We start from the raw sequence: 24,092 nt of genomic DNA, 5'->3' as shown, positions 1-24,092 counted from the left end.
TGGAACGCACTGCCGGACCGCAACCGTCTGCAGTGTGCACGCTTTATTAATCCGTTAACATGAGCGCGGAAATAATACGCACCACATACGCACTGCAAACGGAGTAATGTGAACCTGGCGTTATGTGTGTGCGCTGCGAGTGTGCATGAGCGCATAATGGTTAAACACTGGTAAGAATTTAAAAGTAATGCAATTTATAAACTTTAGTGACAAAGTGACACTGCCCTAGATTGTGCAAGTGACAATTCCTGTGTCAACTGTGCAGCGTGCAGCTCGCTTATAAGATAGACGCGATGTGTGGTGATTTGAAACCATTTGCGTATTTTGAGAGAGAAAGAGAGCGCGCGCGGTGATTCACTCGCGCTGTTTGTGAAATTACGTCTCACACAAGGTTTTCAAATTACTTTATAAGTTATTTAATGAAGAAATATGAAGGCGAGTACCTCACCTTCAGCATTATAATTAATTCACCCGCGCCGGACAGAGACTGAGACGGTGGCGCTGCATGTCATGCCAAACCTCTTACTGCAGCGTCATCAGCTTGAGATCGTTTTTTTTGAGATCGGCCTTTTTAGAGACCGCCGATCAAACATCCCACTGTGATTATCGGCCGATAGTGATCGGTAGCCGATCAATCGGAGCACCCCTAATTGCGACTATCTTACAATACAGTCGCAAGATTTATTATTGGGATTATGGCTCTCATATATTAAATGTTCACAATATAACCCAGATAATTTTATATCACAATGCATCACAATGACTTTAATGCGCTTTTTTTTGGCCGTTAAGTTTCTTAAAGCCTGTGTTAGTAGCATTTCCCTACATGTCCATGTATGTAAATATTGCTGTGTATTAATGTATCTTTGTATTGGTGAATATAAAAGAAAATAGTTAAATATAATGCTTTATTTGCACTTAGTTAAAAAAAAAAAAAAAAAAAAATTTTTTAACTATTTTATTTCAGTGAAAACATAAATATTCATATATATATTTTTTTTTTTGCTATATCCCGGAGCCCTATTTGGGACACAGCAGATCTCCTCTCTGAATTATGAATGGCTGCAAGGAAACGCAGGTGTCTAGGCCTTGATTTATGACGGCTAATTACCTATAATTCCCTGGTGTACATTTACACTTGAGCAGATTTTATCCTGGGTCTGGCTAGTAATCTCCTGTGCGTCAGTCAAGCAAAAGCCATTACGTTCAATTGGTCACAGAGGATGTGATAATCCAGGATCCTGATAAGCAGGGAACTGTACTTGCCACATGTTTTGTCCCATTAGCTTCTGACCAGATGAGAATCAGCTAACCAATGTATATGTGGGTCAAAAGGAAAGAAATACAAATAAAGTAGTAGTGGAAGCTAATGTTTGACATGCACGTGTACTGTTCACAGGCCTACAACTGCACAAAAGATGTGTGTGCAGTACAGGAACCAAATGGACCCTGTCAAGTACTCAACTAGACAAAATTACTTGACAACTCCGCAGGTGTCAAATGAAGAATCACAACATGTTTACGAATATTTTTTCTAGATTATAGGTTGCATCACAGTTTTAATGTACAATAACTCTGAATCCTCCATGCCTCGTAACTCCGAATGAGTTCTTGTGACTCACGTGAAAGGTAAATCACACAATGCAGTGCAGCTGATGCATCACCTACTATGCTCACAACTGAGGGATCTCAAGATGGTAGGAGAGGATTAATGTTGCCATGGAAACTAAATTAAAGGGCCAATATTCCATATTAAAAAAAAACAAAAAACGATTACATTTGAGAAAACTGCCAAGTGATTTTTGAAATGCGGTACTTTATTTAGAATCAGAGTTGTGCACTCAAGAGTGATAGGGTGGTGTGAACTAAGCCACAAATTGCTTACATGCACAGGCATCATGTATGAAAAGCAATGGGGATGAGTTGATGTGTGTGTGCTTAGGATATATTTGTGCCCCCTCACCATGATAACAGCTTCAGGGTAGATGGACTCTGTGACCACGTCGCGGTTGTGTGTGATGTACTCCACCATTTCATTGAGGCCGGCTCGCTTCACCTCTTTATACTTGAGATCACTTAGTGGATCAGTCACAAAGTCGAAAAGCACGCAGCACTGCCGCAGTTTCTGGACAAACAGTTCTTCTCGATCCATGGGTGGGGCATCTGGAATTGGAGACACAATAAACAAAACAGCCTAAATGACACCTGTCAGGCAGGAGATGTGCAGCAGGCAAAACAGTCAATCAAACCAACCTGCAAACCTCCAAGGAAAGATTTCCAGATCTCTTACTGTGCTATTTCACACCAACGCACAGTTTAAACAGAGCTCCTATTTGGGAGGCTCTCTGGTCCCCCACAGTTTCATTTACACCTTCCTCTCCCCTTGATTGTGAACCTCATTTGTCTGTCTGTGTGTTGTGATCTGTGTGTCCCTGCATGAGCTTGTGGAAAATAGCACTGTTCTGCCAAGGCAACACACTGCTGCAATTATGAGCGGGTCATAATGGCTGGACTGGAATCAGGTGACCAAGTACTGGGGATGAGCGATATACTGAATATTCACAATATAATCACAATGATTTGCTGACTATATAAGCTGCCGTTTAAAAGTTCTGGATTGGCAAGTTTTTTTTGTGTTTCTGACAGAAATCTCTAATACTCATCTGAATTAATTTGATTAAATATACTGTAAAAAGCATAATTTTGTGAAATATTACAACCTAAAATAATGTTATAAAATAATGTTTTATATTTTAATGTCATTTATTTTGGTAACAGCAAAGCTGTATTTTCAGCATCATTACTCCAGTCTTCAGTGTCACATGATCCTTCAGAAATCATTCTAATATACAGATTTGCTGGTCAAGAAACATTTATTATTATCATTAATATTAAAAACAGCTGAGCTGCTTAATATTTTGTGGAAACTGTTTTTTTTTGGGGTTAACATAAATAAAGATGTTTACATTTAACTATTCACTAAGCAAAAAATACTGTTGAAAACAGTTGATTAACTTTTTACTGCATTTTGTTTCTTGCTTATTTTAAATGTATTTAGCATTTTGTTAATGGCTATTGTGTTTTTTTTCTCCCATCAAGCCATTACAGAGAAAATATACAGAGAAGATAGGCTGAAAAATAGATATGATTGTTTTGCCTCTTTTGCCAAGTCATACTAAGTTTTATTTTGTATGTTTTACTAGCAGCAAGGAAAAAAACATGTAGACAGCAAATGTTATGCAACTTGTGCATGCATCAGGCTAACTCATAAACTCCAACAAGTGGTCCTGAAATATTTGAATCAGTAAAACAGCTGTAATTTCTCATTTTAAATATCACACAGAAGACATATTAGGTCTGACAGTGGTTTTTGTTAAACAGACCCTGTCCATCGAGATGGACAGCACAGGGTAACGAGGAAAGGACGGGGGATTGATCCACTTTTGAGCAGAGATGGGGACAGAATGAAAACGAAGGACTAAAATCTGGGGCACAGATGACAGCTTCAATGAATCTATAATAAATGCGATCCACAGAGAGCTGCACTGCAGCAGCTCCATCAGAACATTCTAACTTCCCTTTCACATGTCACCAAACACAAAGGGCACAATGACTGAAATGACAAATAATAACAAACAAATACAAACAAATAACATCTATTGTCAGATGATTTCATTATCAATTTCTTTGAGAGATGATGTCCTGTGTGCAAGTATGAAACGTGTAATTTCGTTTACCCTGCTGACTCAAGTAAATTCTTTCCACAATGCTTTAAGCTGGCAGAGGATAGCAGGATTTCCAGAATAGTTGCAGGCCATGAACCTCAACATCCTGAACCAGGCCTGCAGTCTGAAGTAGGAGTGTTTGATTGGGAGATCTTATGCAATGCCAGAGGAGAAGCTCTGAGAGTGATGAGAGGAGGAGGACAGTAATGGAGGTAAAGGATGGCCTGCAGCCAGCATGTTTTCTGCTGATGAATGTACAGGATGGCTTTCATATTGATCTAATCAAATCAAATATGCACTAGTACATATACATAAAAGCATGAAACAAAATAATCAGAGTCAGAAGACAATCATAAATAGTGGGGATGCACCCATCAGGAAATTTGAGGCAGATACTGATAGCTAATATTTTATTTGACCACTTTTACAAAATTAGGGGTTGGCAATATAACAGCTACGTCACTGTGTGGGAAGATTTGCATAACGCCGCCCAAATGTTCACGCAAAGAAAGAAGGCGTAACTTTTATTCTCACTGTAGTATTGTTGCCGCCGCTGGCATGTTGTGAAGGCGCTGTGTGCTTTGTTGTGAAAGTGAAACTACTTTGTTCGGCCTTCCAAAAGAGGACGATATCTGCTTCGTCATGCCTGGAGCTGATCCATGCTGGTCGCTGAGGAAATACTTCAACTTCGTGCTGTCGATCGCCGGATCGACTTTCACCGTGGACGAAGCGGAGTCCAGCCCGGGGTCGATAACATGAGGTTGCCGCAGGCATCACAATATGGTAAGGGACGTAACATTTCCGTCACACGCTTGAGGAATTCGGCCAATCACAACGCACTGGATAGCTGGCCAATCAGAGCACACCTCGCTTTTTCAGACCGATGAGCTTTGTAAAAATCGACGCGTTTCAGAAAGGCGGGGCATAGAGGAGAAACAATAATGTACAGTATGTGGAAAATAATGTGTTTTTTGAACCTTAAACCACATAAACACATTTCATTACACCAAATACACACAAAAAAATTATTTTTAGCAGCATCATATGACCCCTTTAAAATTGGTCAACTCTTTCAAATACATTCAAATGTGTAATAAATTAGATGAAGTAAGGATCTAACTTTTTTTTTTTTCTCAGAAGTTTGTTACTTAAAAATGTGTATATTGTAATATGGGCCAAAAATAAGAATACTGAAACATACATTTTGCACATACACATACATACATTTTTTTACTGAAAATGTATGTTTCCACAAAAAGTATTACACAGCACAGCTGTTTGCAACATTGATAATAATAAGAAATTATTTCTGAAGGATCATGTGACACTGAAGCCTGGAGTAATGATGCTGAAAATTCAGCTTTGACATCAAAGGAATAAAATACATTGTAAAATATTAAAATAGAAAGCTGTTATTTTTGTAATATTTCAAATTTTTACTGTTTTTAGTGTATTTCTGATCAAATAAATGCAGACCTTGTGATCATAATAGATTTCCTTCAAAAGCATCAAAAATATCTTACTGACTCCAAACTTTTACATGGTAGAGAGATCTCCACTAGCGCACTAAAACTGCTCCAGGAGGACCAGGGCTCTAGACTCATTCCCAGTGGTCGCACTGGTGCAACGAACTTTCTCAGCTGGTCACACGAGCACACGACTTGGTCGCACCTTTTTTTTCTACATCATGAGATTGATCAATGTATGCTGATGAATAGTTTTTCAGTTAACATAGTTTATAGTTATATGGTAACAAAAATCAGAAATCTCACTTTACCTTCTGCATAGGCGAGTTGAATGTCAATGTGACCAATTAGGATGTTGGCAGGTCTTACAATATTATTGACACGGGCATAGACAATCTCACATTCTTTGGTGGAGATGTCCGTATCACCATCAATCAGAAACGATAGATAGTGTGCTGAGGAAATTTTATCAGCAGTCTTTTTTCAGAGATTGTCTGCTGTCACTCCTATAAATTGGGCACAGGCCATGTCGTTGGCGTAAGTGGGATTAACATTCAACTCATTCTTTTTCATCAGTATTATTTGTGATTTGAATTTTGTGAATGGAAGTTCCTCTTTTTTCTATAAGCCGGGCTTCGGACACCTTCACTTTCACTATTGAATTTGCGAACTTATGGCGCTTTTCCGCTGCATGGTACGGCACGGCACAGCTCGCTTTTGGGGTGTTTTCCACTGTGTACAGTACCTGGTACCTTTTTCAGTACCACCTCGGCCGAGGTTCCAAGCGAGCCGTACCGTTACCAAAATGTGACTTGTGTAAACCCTGCTGATCACTGATTTGCCGGAGAGAATCGTCACTACCTGCGTCATTGAATTTGCGACACGAGACACTAGACCCGCTAGATTAAATCCTCCACTTCCTCCATTACATATCTTTGTCACGTCAAAGTGTTTCATCACCACATTTGAGTGATCACTGCAAAAAATTTGTTTATGCATATATATTCTGTTTTTGTATATACTGTATTCTATATATAGTACCAGTCAAATGTTTGGACATGAATGGGAAAGTGTCCAAACTTTTGACTGGTACTGTACTATAATATACGCAAAGAATATCGGCCGATATATCGATATCGGCCCTTTTTTACTCCCTAATATCGGTATCGGCCCCAAAAAACCCATATCGGTCGGGCTCTACTCGTGACGTACACACTGACGTGGCACGCACAATTATAATATACGCAAAGAATATCCGCCGATATATCGATATCGGCCCTTTTTTACTCCCTAATATCGGTATCGGCCCCAAAAAACCCATATCGGTCGGGCTCTACTCGTGACGTACACACTGACGTGGCACGCACAATACGCAGATTAAAAACGATGGCGGAGAAGCGAACGTCACATTTTTGGGGAGCTGAGAAAACGGAGTTTATGTTGTCGACGTTGCGTGATATGAACATAATGCAGTACATTGATGGAAGAAAACACCGAAACGGGGACATTTTTAGGCGCGTGACAGCAAAAATGTCCGAGGCCGGATACAGAAGAACCGGCGAACCAGTTGTAAATAAATTAAAACAGCGGCCAACACACCCATCATTTGTGCTGTGCAGTGGTGTATGTGAATAATGGCAGTAATAAAAACAATTCCCTGGGAATTGAACACACAACCTTTGCGCTGCTAGAAATTGTAAAAATGCAGAAAGTTTTCTGTGAGGGGTAGGGTTAGGGGTGGGTTTAGGTTAAAAAGTGTATAACTATCTGTATATAAAAACAATCGAAGTCTAATGAATGTCCCCATTTAGACAGCTAAGTAAACGTGTGTGTGTGTGTGTATAAAATAGTATATCAGTCTGGCGAGTAAACAAAAAAATGTACTAGCCAATGGCGATTATATTGCCAAGGTGTGCGTAGAGGGTTGATATATATTGATTATTGGCAAAACCGAAAAATATCAAGAAATAAATTATCTATATTGCCCAGCCCTATGTTGTTTGTGTAATTTGGAGATTAATGTGAAAATATATCCGATTACAAATTTTACTGTTCAGTGTGATTAATCGCAATTAATTACAGAAAGCGGAGCAATTAGTTCAAATTAATTTTTTTGCAATCAACAGCATTAGTATTTACAGTATTTTAGAAGTGAGTACACCCCTCACATTTTTGTAAATATTTTGACAGCAAATTTACACTGTTATACAAGCTGTACACTCACTACTTTACATTGCAGCAAAGTGTCATTTCTTCAGTGTTGTCACATGGAAAGATATAATAAAATATTTACAAAAATGTGAGGGGTGTACTCACTTCTGTGAGATACTGTATATATATACATATATATAAACACTTATGACACCTTAACACATGACCAAACAGTTATGTTAACATTGTTCATTAGCTAACATAAAACAGATGAACTAGGTCAACAAGTACAAACAACAAATAATATCCAAAAAAAACAACAAATGTCTCCAGATGCATCTCCATAGTACGATTATAATGTGACTATTGTGGGCCAATTCAAAGCAAACACCCAGCGCTTTTGAAGAGCACATGCAATAACCTCGGGGCTCCCAGACAGATGACAAGAAAGAGGGAGGAGGAGTTGTTCATGGTTCTTAGGGCAAGCAGATTAAAATAGCCTTTTTATAATGATAAGTGGTCACATAGTTGTGTGCTGTGATGCCCGTATGCCCTCACAAAACCAAAAGAGCAGCTATTAATGCTAACATTTGACCTCTTGCACGACACAACCAATGCAATCTATGTCCTCTCACACGCTCTAGAGCTGCGCCTACAGCAAACCAACACTCCAACAAGACACTGAGGCAGGTTCAGTGCAACAGCTCGAGTGTTTAGGGTCATATGAGATTGTTTTCACAGTGGATCTTGAGCTAAACATAACCCAGACTAATCATACAAATTACAGCCCAATGACCTGTGTGTGCTGGCAAACCAAACATGACTGACTGTACTTTCTTTAGTCAGGGCGTAAGGTCAGGTGGTAAAGCTCCTATTGGACATATGATATTGTGAAAAGATTTTTATCAAGAATGTCAACCATATATGTAGGCTCTAACCACAAACACAGTGGAAAAATCATCACTTCATGATGTAGTTACCTTGCCCTTTAGCAACACAGCACAAACAGGCATTCATGAGAATGAGAATTAACCTCCACAGGTTAAACCATCACTTCTAGCCAAAATAAGAGTCCACAATCCAGAACAATGCTTTAGGGTAATAGGGTAAAGGTGAATTATTAGCCTACTTCCAAAAGAAAAGAAAGAAAGAAAAAAAAAACATTACTAACTGCTTATAAAAATCACTGTAAAAACAGCATGTGTGGCTTTATTGCTTTAACAAATACTATGTTAAACCACATTTTACTAAATGTAAAAAGAGTTAATATAATAACTCAAATATGCACGTAGGGCTGGGCAATATAGCTAAAAAAAACCATTTTAATGAAAGTATTGAAGTCTCCCTTCTGAAAAAAATAAATAAATAAAAACAATAAAAAATAAAGCTGTACACCTTATGTATATCTATATCACACTTTAACATTTTAATTAATGTTTTAAAATGTTATCAAATTCAAATTTACAACAACATTTTTGGCAAAGTTAAAACATGGACAAACATTATATTCCTTGAAAACAATGTTTAAATAAATTATTTTATTATAAAGAATATTATTATTATTGTTGTTATTTTAACTTTGAAGTACATTGTACAATGCTAATATATTTCTGTCATAATTTCAAATTAAATTGAACTTTTATTTTGACGGGTTGTAGCGGACCTTTGAGTTTCAGAGTGTATTTGACATAGGTTTTTCTCAAATAAAACTAGGAAATGTTTATTTACGTTTTCTCTCAGAGCAGCTCTGGTGATGTTCATGTTTATGTCGATGCTAAAAACACCATTTATGTATGCGTACTTCAGTATGTAGTAGATAAAACGGTGTCACTCAGAGACATACAGAAACAAGCAGATTATTTATATAGCAGTCTCTATTTGCGCTTTAATAATCAGACACATATCATAACTACTTTTGACTTATTCATCCATCCGATTGCGCGTTTTACGTGACATCCTCGTTATACTGTAAATTCCATGTTCATGACTGCACCGGGATTCCCTCTGCTTCACGGAAATCATACGGCCTTAACTTATAACTTATTATTAATGCGACACACCTTCATCTGCAAGGAGGGATGGTGTCCGCGAATATGAGCGAAGATGTTGGATGTATTGCCTGCTTTTGCAGCCACTTTGCGTCCACATTTTTTGCAAATTGGATCCGTCCTCAAGGACAATCCCGCGTTCGTTTTTTTTTTTTTTTTAAATATCCGAAGTATTCCCATTCTGCAGATATTAACTTTTTTTTTCCGGCGGGGATGGAGATTAGATATCATCTCTGTCTCTGCCATTTTCTCCGCTGTACGTGCGTGTAAACAGCCAAGTGAATGCAGAGTGAAGCAGCCGAGCGGAAATAAGTTGCATATGCACGGCTCATCACAGGCAGGCACAGCACTCATGTTCGTGTTTGTGTGTGCTGTCTGCGTCATAGCACGTGCCTATATCGAAAAATTTTTCTATCGTTATCGAAAAAGGTGTACAGTTGATAAATATCGATACCGTTTTATCGCCCAGGCCTTTATGCACGAATTACATATTGGCCTGGTTTCACAGACAGGGTTTAGGTTAAGCCAGGATTATGGCATAGTTCAATTAGGACATTCAAGTATCTTTTATAAACATGCCTTAGAAAATAACATTACTCGTGTGCATCTTGAGACAAAACAATGGCACTGACATATTTTAAGATATGTCAGTGCAAATTTCTTTCAGGTAAAACAGCCCAAACATGCATTTTAGTCTGGGACTAGCCTTAAGCCTTGTCTGTGAAACTGGGGGATTGCATATTAACCTAGTACTCATTCATATATATTAAAATACAAAAAAAAAAAAAAAAAGGATTTGAAATGCAGTTTAACCACTGTACACCAAAACTGCAATAAACATTTGATAAATACTATGCATTACATATTTTCCTAAGCAAAAGCTTAGCAAACAAAACTAAATCTTTTTTTATGCTTACGTTATCCTAGGTTTAAATTTACTCAGCAAAAAATCTTCAGCAGTCAGAGTGATGGTTAGGTGACAGTCTTGTATGCCTCACACAATGAGCAGGCTTTCTACCGCATGAACATCTGTATGCTTACAGAGATCATGCTGCTGCAGGCAACCACCACATGATACACAATGTTCTTCACAAAACTGTGAAAATATAAGCAAGCACTCATTTGTAAGCCTCTTGAAATATGTTATCTCGAACCTTGTGTAATCCACTTATGTTTGAGCTCACCGAGAATTGATCTACTTGCACACACAGCCAAAATACATGCATAAATAAATTATGCATGCTGTCGTCTGCATTCTGTCTCTACCTGTATCAGCTTTTAGTCCACTAATGTATTTCTAATCATTAAGTCTTCATTCATAATGAATTATAACTTATCCCTGCTTGCCCATTTAAAACACACTGGTAATATTAAAATTACCAGTACTTCAGGTACAAACTAGATACTGAAAAATGTAAAACATACATAATAATGATAATAATAATAACAGCCTAATTTGTTAATATTGATATTAATATGCCTGTTTTTAAATAAAGGCTAGTGTTCAATAGTAAATCATTTTTTTTGTAGTAGACTCAGCTTTGCTGTACATTTGCCATCCAAACTGGCATCATGGCAGATACTGAAGTAAAATCACTTGCTTCAATGGAATTCCTAGACAGACACTGAGCTGGTCTGGCTTGGTTCTCACACAAAGACAGGAAAAGGGAGATCTCCATGCTTCCTCTGTTTGTTTGCCATGTGGCCATCCAGAGACAGTGCCAGACCACTAGAAACAGTGTTGCCTGGGCCAGAAACAAACACACAGAGACATCGTTCTGATGCATAAAACTGTTTGGCACCCTGCATAGAAAGGTGAATACGTGTAATGGTCAAGGCTCCACAAGAACGCTCATGATGCATTATGCAACCCAGAGTATTTTAAGATACAGTGTGGTTAATCGAGACCATTGTTGTAGCATGTAGATGCAAAACATCAGAACTAAAACACATTGCAACATTCACTGCAGCAATTACTTCTACCACAAGGGAAAACATTTCAAACCAAACTGGTGTTTCACATTATAGTAATAATAGAAACAGTAAACTGAACTGCTCTTTCAAGAGCAACTCTTCTCGAAAAGGGAGCATGATTCTTCCAGTTATGAAATCACTGGGACTGACAGTTAACTACCTTCCTCAGGATACTGCTACATGGCAAGAGCGAAGTTCAGGTACAGGTTGCGAGGTCACATTATGAGAAGATTAGTTGTCCAACATTATGAGAAGATTTAGTTGTCCAACAGATCACAAAAACTGTGGTTCAACTCACAAAACTTTACACCAATGTATCTCTGTTTTCCATTTATTAGTTAAAGCACACTTTAAGTACTTCTTCAATACCACAGCAAAAACTACTAGCCAAACATGATTCAAACATGATTAAAGGCAAGTGAACAAAAAAAAAAGTTATACAAACAAATTATAAGTATTGATAAATACAATATAACAAAGTTGTAAGGTCTAATAGTTGCATTCCTGCACAGAAATGTAATAATTACGTGTAAAATAACGCTGCATAGTGTTCACTGTATAAATTAAATATGGATTAATCTTTGTTCTTGGACCACTTCTCTTCTCTGTCTACATGGCATCATTAGGTTCTGTCATTCAGAAACATGGCTTTTCATATCACTGCTATGCTGATGACACTCAACTCTACCTCTCATTCCATCCTGATGATCCGACGATAGCTGCTCGCATCTCAGCTTGTCTAACAGACATTTCTTGCTGGATGAAGGACCATCACCTTCAACTCAACCTCTTCAAAAACTCCCGGTCCTGCAGATTTGCTTTATTCAACATCAAGAAGATCAGGCCCTTTCTTTCGGAACATGCTTCACAACTCCTTGTTCAAGCTCTTGTTCTATCCAGGCTGGACTATTGCAATGCTCTCTTGGCAGGTCTTCCAGCCAGTTCTATCAAACCTTTACAATTAATCCAAAACACGGCAGCAAGATTAATTTTTAACAAACCGAAAAGAATGCACGTCACACCTCTGTTTATCGGTTTGCACTGGCTACCAATAGCTTCTCGCATAAAACTCAAGGCATTAATGTTTGCCTACAAAACCACCACTGGCTCTGCACCCCTTTACCTAAATTCATTACATCAGAATTATGTGCCCTCTAGCAGCTTGCGTTCTGCAAGTGAACGGCACTTTATTGTGCCATCCCAAAGAGGCACAAAATCACTTTCTCTGACTTTTAAATTAAATGTTCCCTCCTGGTTGACTGACCTGCCCAACTCAGTCCGAGCAGCTGAGTCCTTAGCCATCTTCAAGAATCGGCTAAAAACACATCTCTTCCATCTTTATTTGACCCTCTAAGGCTAGCACTCTCTATTCTAATTCTATTCTTTATAAAAAAAAAAAAAAACTTTCCCCTTTTAGACTTGCACTCTATTTATTTACTAACTGCTTGTTTTCTTAAAAAAACAAAAAACAGAAAAAAAACTACCACTTGCTTCTCTAATCTTTTTGCATTATCTATTTGTTTTCTTTTTATTTATTATTCAATTATAATTCTGACTTTCTGACTTCTGATTAACAAAAGCAAAAAAAAAGGCCTCTAACGCTTGCTCTATTTTTCTATTCTGTTTTCTTTTTATTTATTATATGATTTTAAAAAAAAAAACCTTGCTACGTGTACTGCATTAAGCTGAGATTTGTTATAGCACTTGCTTATCATTGCTCTTTTGTTGATTTTGATGGCTTCCACTGTCCTCATTTGTAAGTCGCTTTGGATAAAAGCGTCTGCTAAATGTCTAAATGTAATGTAAATGTAAATGTTAAAGCTGTGTTTTGTTGCTTAATTAACATTAATGACACAGACAGCAAGAGGTATTTATAGGCTGCTGTCCCTTTAAGACCTGATGCACTGATCTAATATAATGATACACATCCGATTTCTTTCTCAGCTGTTTACGTTCACTTAAGACATAACCAACTGCGTTTACCAGAATGATTGCCGAGATGGGTATTTTGACACAATTTTATGTGTATAGCCCTATTTGGACAGTAATTGTTTCTCAGGGGGACGTAAGGGATTTTCACCATTTAAAGGGGGTAGTCGGTGATTTTATTGCCATCCGAATCCAGAATGTCTGTGTTTTTCTCCGACCACCCGTGTAAAAATCCCCGGCCGGATTACCTACTGTGTTTTGACAAACACCAAGGTAGTATGGTGATTTAATTACCGTCCGAATCCACATCCTTGAGTTTACAAAAAGAAATCAATACAAAATTCATTGTTAAAATCTTTTTGTCCACTGCAGAGCACCGTATGATAGGTGTTGAGCTTTGCCGTAATTTGCATACATTTTTAAGATATAGCCTACATTTATTACGGAAATGTTGGAAAGTATTTAAGAACAATATTTAATCACCGCCTCACCACAGCGGCTGGAAGATGTTAAGAACAAAAAGGAGAATTAAAGCACAATACATTTAAAATGGGCCTTTATTCTGGCAGCAACAGGTGTGCAATACCATTTTAAAATACGTAGCCTATTATATATTATTACATTAAAAATATAAACCAAGCAGCTTCATGCTTACTTCATGTAAATAAAAGGCTACATTATTATTTCCGCTAAATTCTCCATTTTAAAAACGACATAATTTGAGAGAATTGCAAGACAAACCATTCATCTAGCCCAGTGATCTTCACTATCCTGCTTGTTTTTAATGTTTTTATTAAATATCTGTATTGATCATATCATCGCATTATTTACTGCCATCTGCCATGCGAGCCACGCAATGAGTAACACTGATCTATCCTATATAACGTGTCTGTCTTTCTATTTTTAAACAGGATATTTAAATAATCAAATGATACATTTGATATTATTATTACATTAAATATTAATTTATTCTGATTATTCCAAGCATGTGCCATTTTATTCACAGCAGACAATCATGCAACTGACCACGTAAGCAGTGCCGGCGTTCAAAATTAATTTACATTTCCAATAAGCCTTTCTTGCTGTTTATGGTCAGATCAACGCAAATATCAACTCATGCTTTTACGCAGCAAACACAGAGTTGTAAATGAGAAAGAAGTTAATGTGCCTTCTAAAGATACCCTGTAAATAGTGAAATAAAATTCCTTCCTTCATATTTGTTGATATTTGTGTATTGAAAATATTTTTGATTGACATTTAAACTCCTATCTGATTTTCTATATTTAAAAAAAAAAAAGGCCTTTTTTTATTTGGGCTAGTTAAATAAATTTTCGGGCTACCAAAATCTGAAGAGTACCTGCCCGAAGGGCTACCAGGGATTTTGAAATTTTGTGAGCCCTGCTTGTGTTAGAGGTCTGCATTCCCGCGGCTCTCCCGTGGGAACCGACCAGATTTTTTGCGCCGCGGGATTAAATTCCAGAATAAAACGCGGTAGCGATCTGTAACTTTGGTGTAATTTAAACGGGAGCGGGCGGTCTAACAATATCCCGTTCCCGACGTCCATTTAGAACAGCATATCTGCGCTTTATTCTTATTGACCACCGGTACAGCCTGCACTTGGACTGTTATGCACGCACTGCATGCATGCTTTCTGCGCCACATTTTATTTGCGGGGTCTGTGCGCAGCATGTGCATAACGATGCTCAGAGCAGGCTGTACCTGTGGTAGCCTAAATATACGGCCCTCAGGCAGAACAGTCAGGTTGTTGATGAATGACAGAGCAGAATAAGGATGGAGCAAAGTGTGGATGCGCTGTCCTTGAAGGACGTTCAACTCAGTTTTGTTTATATTTTGCTTAGCCTATAATTTTAAATGACAGATGTCGTATTTATTTATTTTTCTCTGCGACACTTTTCCTACTGTGTTAACAGAAAAATGTCAAACGAATACATTTTGACTAGGGATGTTCATTTCGGTTATTTTTCCTAACCGACAACCGACGCTCATTAACCGATTGTTAACCGTTAACCGACAAGATTATATTAAATTAAAATTGGATTAAATTAGAAAGGATAAGTGTCTGTGACCCGTTAAAATAATAACATTCGTTTCCCAGGGATTAATTCTACATGCGCAAAAAGCAGCAAACAACAGAACATGAGATTTCACATGGCCATCATATCACATCACGCACCTGCAGCGCTTCTGCGAGCGGAGAAAAACATAATAAAGCTAGGCTATATATACATATACAGTATCTCACAGAAGTGAGTACACCCCTCACATTTTTGTAAATATTTTATTATATCTTTTCATGTGACAACACTGAAGAAATGACACTTTGCTACAATGTGAAGTAATGAGTGTACAGCTGGTATAACAGTGTAAATTTGCTGTCCCCTCAAAATAACTCAACACACAGCCATTAATGTCTAAACCGCGCAGAAAGCAGCATCCTATTTTTCTTTAGGCTTATTTTACAAAAGCACAAAGATTTGTTTTTATTGTGAATGTATACAAATAAAGGCAAACCTTTTACAATTCCGATTATCTTTAGGACTAAAAGGAGCTGTTATCACCGCACCGTTGTGATGTTATGCAAAACATTTTGTTTTACGTGGATATTGGAACGCGAGTGAAGTAGGCCTACATAATAAATAATATTTTGGCATTCAAATACATCGCGAATACGGAAACATTTGATTTTGTGTGGAATGAGAGACCCAACGATGGTTTCAGTTTTGTTTTAGCCTAAATGAATTCGTTTTGGCTTGTCGTTTATATTGCTATAGCTTCATATATTTTTAATTGTTGTTCTTTTCTAAATACTGTTAATTGAAAGGATTTGTTGTGGAGTGAGGGGAACTCAAATAACCTAGCTATGTTTACAGTGTTTATTTTAATGTTTGTAAACATTTCGCATCGGCATTAGGCCTATTTCTGAATGAAATAATAAAATGCGACTTATACCGACTTGTTTTCCCCCCCCTAAAAAACAAATTTTTTTATACGCGTAGCATATTTTAACCATGCAGCAAACCTTTTTTAATATTTTGATAAACTACTGAAAAATTAAATAATGAAATTACTTTTTAAACCGTTTAACTGATTGTATTAATCGGTCAAAATTCTTACGGTCGGTTAACCGGTTAAAATGAACATCCCTAATTTTGACAAGACGAATAAAAATAGCTAATAGGCAACTTTTGTACAACCTATTTATTTTTTTCTCTCTGCGACACATTTTCCTATTGTGATGTAAATGTTAAACGAATTGTATCCTGACAAGACAATAAAAATAAGAAAAATAGTCCCGCGCAGACCTCTAGCTAATGTGTCTGTTCAAGCGCAAGGAGATGCAAAAGAACCAACTCTGCATGTCTGAAACGCACGGCTGTGCGCGCAGAAAACAGCACACAAGTACTGAATAGAGTTCTCTTTCGCCTCTTCTTGGCGTGGAATGGTTTAAAATCATTAGAATGTGTAAACTGGCAAGACAACTGGCACATACAAATTATAAACTTTCACTATGATGGTTAAATTTTGCAACTAATCCACAAATTACATGCATGCCGAACTGTGGGGCAACCACGATCCGTTTCACCCCTAGAGACGATCTATCTGAATGTGCTGATTAAGTGTAGTAGATGAATGGTTCAGCTCTAGGGCCATAACCACTGATGTGCATAACAGATAACCCATTCTACACTTGGTCCGTGGGGAAAAAAAAAAAGCTTTAAAGGACTGAAAATACAACACCTTCATGTGACCACAACATTTGCAACTAAAAATAGATCACAAGTGGTCAAAGGAAGCATTTGAGACACATTTTAAATGCTCATTCTCGGCTGACCACTTGATGACCACCTGAAATGGATATTAATTTCAGGTGTAAACAGGACCTGATATAATGAAAACAGCACAACAGCTGATGACGTTGAACTGAATAAATTAATCAAACCATATGCTTTCTAGGAATAATCCACATCAGATTCTTAGAAATGAGCTGCAAGTAACAGGCTTGATTAGATTGGAGATTAGACAGTAACTCTCTAAATTGTGAGCTGTGGCAAGGTTTCACTGTCCTACTTAGTGCAGACACTTGCACTGCTGATCCAATTACCGTCATGTGCTCAAACTCCCTGCGTGGCCACACAGGAAGGACTCTCCCTGACTGAGACCATGTCGGAACACCACGATCACGGGAACGAAAGAGAAAAAGATTAAAAAAGAACATCCAATGATGAGAAAATGATCTTCAACAGTGAAAACTCTTAAAGCCCATTCCAAATGTATATATAATTAGTAGGCCTATTACTAATTCAATAATTATTAAAAAGAGATTGAAGCAGAAATATTTAAAGACACAGTGTACTATTCCTAGTGTATCTATTCCAAATGTATTTCCCAATTTGCTGGAAAAAAAAACCACTTGATATGTCTAACTTCAAACACAGCTCCATTTGCCACAGTAACCGGCAAAAAAATTATTCAGGGGTCATGTGAGGCTGCCCTCCAACACCATTCACTGTGATATGTGCACAACAACAGATCATTTGATCACTTCCAAGAAATCATCAACTAAGTAAGAAAAGCTGTGAGCGATGACTGTTAGGGCTATGTTCTGTTTGAAGTCATTTCTACCTTTGAGGGCGGGAAGCTTCTGCAGTTCCCGGTTCTTGCTGAGGTTGAATCGTGACGAACTCTGTCGACGCTCCTTCTTTACAATCTGAGGCCCACCTGAGTACTTAATTTTGTTGAGCTGAGTGGGAGGTGGAGTGCTGTTGCTCGGACGCTTGCTGGCTGTCTGCTGGGCCTGGTGAGAAAAAAAAAAAACAATGTTCAGAATCAAAATGGGCACATTATGCCATTCTATGCTATAGCACCACTTTTGGTCACAGAAGGTCAGACTCCAGTGTCTTCCTGATGGCAAACACAATAGAAGAGACAAAATACTGCAACAAAGAAGTAAAAGGGGACATTCTCATTCTGGAGAGCATTTTAATGGAGAAATATTTGGATACACTCATCAGTGCTAGAGTCATCATCAATATTTTTGGTCCGTTTTCTCAGAAGAGAAAGACTATACATTTTAAATGTGTGTATCTACTAAAAGCGAATGGTCAACTTTAAGGCCGTTTATATGCTAGTGTACTCCTAAAGACAATACAGTAAAAACTACACATTTAATTTATTGGGTCTTTAAAACAGCTGACTTCATTGTCTATAAAGTACATCAGTTAAGTTTCTAAATCTCTCTTGGTATTTCTCCAGATCAACAGATTTTCTTCTATACCTTGAATATCAGTCAATTACAGTTTTGTTTGCACCTCTATATACATATGAAAACTTATTTTTACATATCTATTCTGTCTACATCATAACTTATTTACAACGCTGTTAGAAAGCATCTACCAAACAACAATATAAATTTAAGTCAGCTAACTGCATTACGCCTCACTTGGAAGCAGCTGGCTGTAGTGTAATATTGAGCTCCACTTGAATATATTTACAGGAATAATTGCGAAAAACAGCTTCATGTGAGATCTATGTGGGATAGTCTTTATGTGATAAGTAAGCAAAAAAAATATGATTAATGCAACTAACGTCAATATGAAAAACAAAAGAACAAATGACAGTGGAAAGTAGTGCTGTGTTCGATACATCGATACGACGATGTATCGTCACAGAGATTTGACGATACGAGTATCGATACAGCTGTCTTTGTATCGATATTGTGGCACGTGCGCAGCAGTGGACCGCGCTTAATTTGAATACAAGAACACCGTTTAAAACGGAGTAGAAAAGTGGGAGATTTCTACAAAAATAACAAATAGAGCATAATATATAGGCTTCAACAAGGTTTAATCTGGCTGCAGAAGAACACAACCGAGGATGCCTAATATAAAGAGACGTAATCCCCAAAACAGATCTTCACACTTGCGCAATACGGAAATATCTGCTAAGTGTGTTACTTATCTTTGTCAACCTGGCAACCATGAGCACGCGCTCTCTCTCCGCTTTGGATAAACGCGCTTGCTTTCTGAAAACACCGGCTATCTTGCAGTTTAGCGATCTCCACTTCGATATTATATTCTCAGAATAGTGTAATTCATCAAGTGTTCGTTTGCACGAGAGAGAGAGGTTGTGTATGTATGAATTACCACCGTTTTGCCGGGTTTCTCTATTATCAGTGAAGCTGTAGCTTTAATTGCTTTAGAAACGACGATGTTACCAGCTCCTTGTTGAGAAAGATAATGTAGCTCTTCAGCGATTAAACTGTTTTTTATTGATAACAGTAAAAAAAAAATCGAATTTCGAATATTTGACAAATTTAAAATAAAAATCCACATTCGAATTGAAAAACGTTGCATTCGAATTTTAGGTGTGCGTCAGGCAGTATTATCAGTGGCGCACGAAATGCGACGACGATGTAAGTGCAAAGGCTACAGGCAGGTGAGGTTTTTTTCAGGGTTGGAGCTAAACTCTGCCGGACATCGGCACTCCAGGACCGACGTTGCCTACCCCCAGTTGAACCCACTAGATGCGGCGCTGCTACGTTGTTCATTCAAAATATTGCGGGAAAAAAGAACATCAATGCGGAGATGATGTTGTTTACGTCAAAACCGAAACCAAACCGTTCACACAGAATGCATATTTATCAAATTTTCTAGAGGGAGATCTATCACCTTTGCACTCGCATCTCGCACAAGAGAGCCGCATGTTTAGAAAGCCATGGAAAATTAATAGAAGTTCAACTTTTTAAAAACATGCCTCAAGACTTTATGGCAGTTTTTCCCCATCCTACTGCATCTCAAGTTTTTAAATGAAGAAAGTACTCTTTGTGATTGGTTTTCGGTCCTTTGTATTAAACTATACATACATGCATGATTCTGTTTTGTTTCTAATTGTTTAAGCAACTTTAATTATATAAGGTTTATAAACATTATTTTAAACATTATGCACTTTTTTCAAAGATAGTCGTGTTATTTTATTATGCTTTGAAGAAACGTGCATAATATTTTGTTCAATGCGCCCTCTTGTGGCCTCAGGAGAGAAGCCAAAAGCTTTACCCTCCCCTAACTTTTTTTTTCTAATTGTTTAAGCAACTTTATTAATTATATATGGTTTATAAACATTATTTTAAACATTATGCGCTTTTTTCAAAGATAGTCGTGTTATTTTATTATGCTTTGAAGAAACGTGCATAATATTTTGTTCAATGCGTTCTCTTGTGGCCTCAGGAGAGAAGCCAAAAGATTTTTTTCCCCCTAACTGAAATTATGCCTTTTAAATTCGAATATAATTTGAATATTGATATTTAAGTACAAAATTTGAATTTAGTTTTTCAGCCATATTGACAGCCCTACAGGGCAGCGCTAAAAAGTTTGTCTGTGTGCGCGCGCAGCATGATCTAGTGACTAAACGTGTGTGAGTGAGCTACAGTGAAGACAGCGCATTAGTTTAGAACTCTTCAAATTTTTTATTATTATTTTTTTTTAAATGTAGTAGAGAGTGTGTTGATTTGTGAAATGATAACCTACCAGCAATGTTAAGATGATTTGAATATATTAGAATGAGTACATTACAATATAAATGTATTAGAACGAGTACATTATTATTTATGGGCTTAAAAACAAGATGCAAACAATCAGAATATTGTATCTGGTGGGGAGCGCCCAATGTAAACATGAAACATATGCCATCATTACTAGAGATCGACCGATATATCGATTTCCCGATATTTTTCCCGATATTTAAGCATTTTACCATAATCGGATATCGGTTTTGTAATATCGGATTCACAGATAAACGCCGCCATCTTGTGGGTGTTTTGAGAATTGCGCGCAGGATCGCCATTGCATTGCGTCTGAGGGGAGACGAGACAACAACAACGGCATGCAGGTACTTGATATAGTTGCTATAGTTAGTAAATTTTATTTAACATAACAGCCATTTGTGCACAAATTAGATACAGTCGTCAGTTGCTCAGTCACATTTTATGAATTTTTACAAGGCATGTGACAATGTGATACGTACGACGTATTCGTAATGAGACGCATTTATAAATCTGTTGAGGTCTTCCTGCGCGTTTCCGCCAAAATAAAAGTTGTGAAAAACCAAGAACTCCAACTCCTGTCCTTTACTTATTTTCTCCATTTGAAAACATTAGACATTCTACATTTATTTTGCTTATTGTTAATATTAGTGTTGTTGCTGTTGATGCTTTTTATAAATAAAATGTTTTATATTGTTGTAAAATTAAGATTAAATTTTACATGAAAGACTGCTAATTTTCAACACTTAAAATGTTCTTACTTCACTCAGTCCGCTCCTGATCCGCGGCTGTTTACCACAAACACAACATTTATCCATTATTTTGATTTCAAATCCAAACGTTGTTTCGCAAGCTAGATTAAAGTGATTATTACGTTTTGAATATGGATATTTTTCTTACAAAAACACATCAATTCGCTACAGGAGGCCTTTGTTCACCCCCCGGAGCCGTGTGAGACACTTTTTTTAATGGATGGGTGCTTTTTATTTCACTTCTTTTGGACTGAAGCACTGCAACACCCGCTGAGTGCCATTAAACAGCTAGAAAGATCAAAGACGATTTATATTTTAATATAACTCCGACTGGATGCGTCTGAAAGAAGAAAGTCATATACACCTAGAATGCCTTAAGGGTGAGTAATTTATGGCCTAATTTTCATTTTTGGGTGAACCAACCCTTTAATTTGGCTTTATATCCACATTTACACTTAATTTGAAAGTCTAGCATAAACGGCTCATATTGAACAAAAGTTTAAGTTTTAGCCAATGCCAAAACATTGTATAAAACCCATGCACCCACTGAAAACTGTTGTAACAAAGCAACGCATCACATCAGTCAACAATCTGCAAGCAAACTGCCTCCCTAACCCATGGGAGTAGAAGTCCACAACTAACCTAACCTACATACCTCCTTATTACCATATCTAGATTCAGCCCACATTAAACATTCATGAGTAGCCTGAGCTATACTATCAAATAAATGTGTCTTCCATATAAGACAAGCGTCACAGAAACCGTTTCAACCATAGATGAAAAATACAGTATTACGACTGTGCCCAAAACAAAATCATGCAAAATTTCTGTCCTTTTGTCAAATTGTACGATATGACCGCAGTGTGTAAAAGCCAAGGCAGATTATGCAACAACCACCATCTTTTATGACTGTGCGATATACATCTCAGCTAATACAATATTTCTGGCTCTGTCTGTGCTTCGTGTGAGGCTAAAATTAATTGCAAAGGCAATTAATCGGCCGCCAGTGAGAATGTCACACTAAGCTATCCAAGACTGCCAATTTTGCCCTACGACAAAATAAATGTTTCACGATCCCTGAAATTAGTCTCGACTCTCAAGCAGCAAAATTGAGGCAAAAAAAATAAACACACAGTGTGCACCTGGCTTTAGAAGCACATTGATTAAAAACAAAGCTGAAGCAGTTCAAATAGTAGTAGAAATTGCTAAATGAGCAGCATGTAAGCATGTGACGTTTCCAAAAAAGACTATGAGTGCCCTCGTGGGAAAATCTTTTATGTACTGAAAGTTTTTAATGAAGAAAAAGCCGACACTGTCCATGCAACAAATGGTATGTATGTGTGAACAGACTGGCGCTGTGAAACACATGTTGAGGCCTGCCCATAGCATTGCAAAGCTGGCCTCAGTCACAGGGGTTGCATGGCTGAGCCTGACTTAAAATAGACCAAATCAATAAACTTCACCCGCTGCTACGTCACACTCTCTGCCCGCTGATTCCAGCCGTCAGTATCACTTTGATGAACACTGAGATATTTCAGTCCCAACTTGGTTCACGGAGACAAGCTATTATGTCAGTAAGACTGAACACTTAGAGGGATACAAATCAATACATAAATGCATACAAATTTCATTATCTAGCAAATCAGTACTGACGCAAGAAGAAAACAACAAAAAAATGTAGTGCACTTTTCCTTTATCGCACTGAATGCTTTTTTACCAGGGTCTAAAAAACAAGTCTGACTGGATGCGTTTCCCACAGCAACCATTAAAAAACAGAGCAATGCAAAAGGTAGTAGTAAACATAGTATGCAAGTATATTTACCTGAAATCTACACATTAACTAAACAGTTAAATACTTTTTTGTAGACTTCTTTTTATGAACATGCAGACAAATCATATAGAAATATTAGTACAAACACCATATTTATATAATTTAATGAATAAAAATTCTACTAACCTATTAAACAACTCTCAAAAAATTAAATAAAAAAGGATAAAGATAGCATATTTGGGGCAACTGTGATTGATTGTGCACCTTTTTGTGCAATGTGCAGTTGAAGCAATACAGTATCTTGCAATTTACCTAATTCGTACTCCTGTCACAAAATTAATCACGACTTGAAGACAGAAAAATATATTTTAAGCTACTGCTATTTGATTTAATAACACACACACACAGACTAACATTTTGAGAGAGGATTTGCATTGCTTTATGTAGAAGAATAAAGGACAGCTTTAAGAGCCACTTGAATCTTGGCTATTTAATAAAGCAGAAATAGAAATGAGGGTTTTCTGGAAGCAAGGTAGCTATCAAGAGCTTTAACCATCCTCAGCATGATACACTTCAAGACTTCGGAGTTTGACAAGCTAAATATGCAACTGTAAAAAAGTAAACTGTATGCAACATACAGAATAAATATCATCTGAGCTGCAAAAAGACAAGCAAATCAACAGGAAGTGCAGTGATTACTTCATATATTACTATGCAT

At 37.3% G+C, this 24,092-nt stretch overlaps 1 protein-coding gene across 1 annotated transcript in view; it reads right to left on the bottom strand.

Annotated features, from left to right (window-relative positions):
• The window catches only part of LOC107728061 (serine/threonine-protein phosphatase 2A 56 kDa regulatory subunit delta isoform), a 40,873-nt gene that overhangs the window by 15,544 nt on the left and 1,237 nt on the right, over positions 1–24,092 (bottom strand). Inside the window, exons 3-4 of the mRNA XM_016538118.1 lie at positions 17,938–18,109; positions 1,964–2,163 (exon numbers count right to left, since the gene is read on the bottom strand). Coding sequence (XP_016393604.1) covers positions 1,964–2,163; positions 17,938–18,109 — 372 coding nt within the window. The remainder of the gene's footprint in view (positions 1–1,963; positions 2,164–17,937; positions 18,110–24,092) is intronic.

The sequence above is a fragment of the Sinocyclocheilus rhinocerous genome, unplaced genomic scaffold (genome assembly GCF_001515625.1).
Source record: "Sinocyclocheilus rhinocerous isolate Xijiao unplaced genomic scaffold, SAMN03320098_v1.1 scaffold907, whole genome shotgun sequence".
In the NCBI taxonomy this organism is placed as follows: Eukaryota; Metazoa; Chordata; class Actinopteri; order Cypriniformes; family Cyprinidae; genus Sinocyclocheilus; species Sinocyclocheilus rhinocerous.
This window is presented reverse-complemented; position numbering and strand designations above follow the sequence as displayed.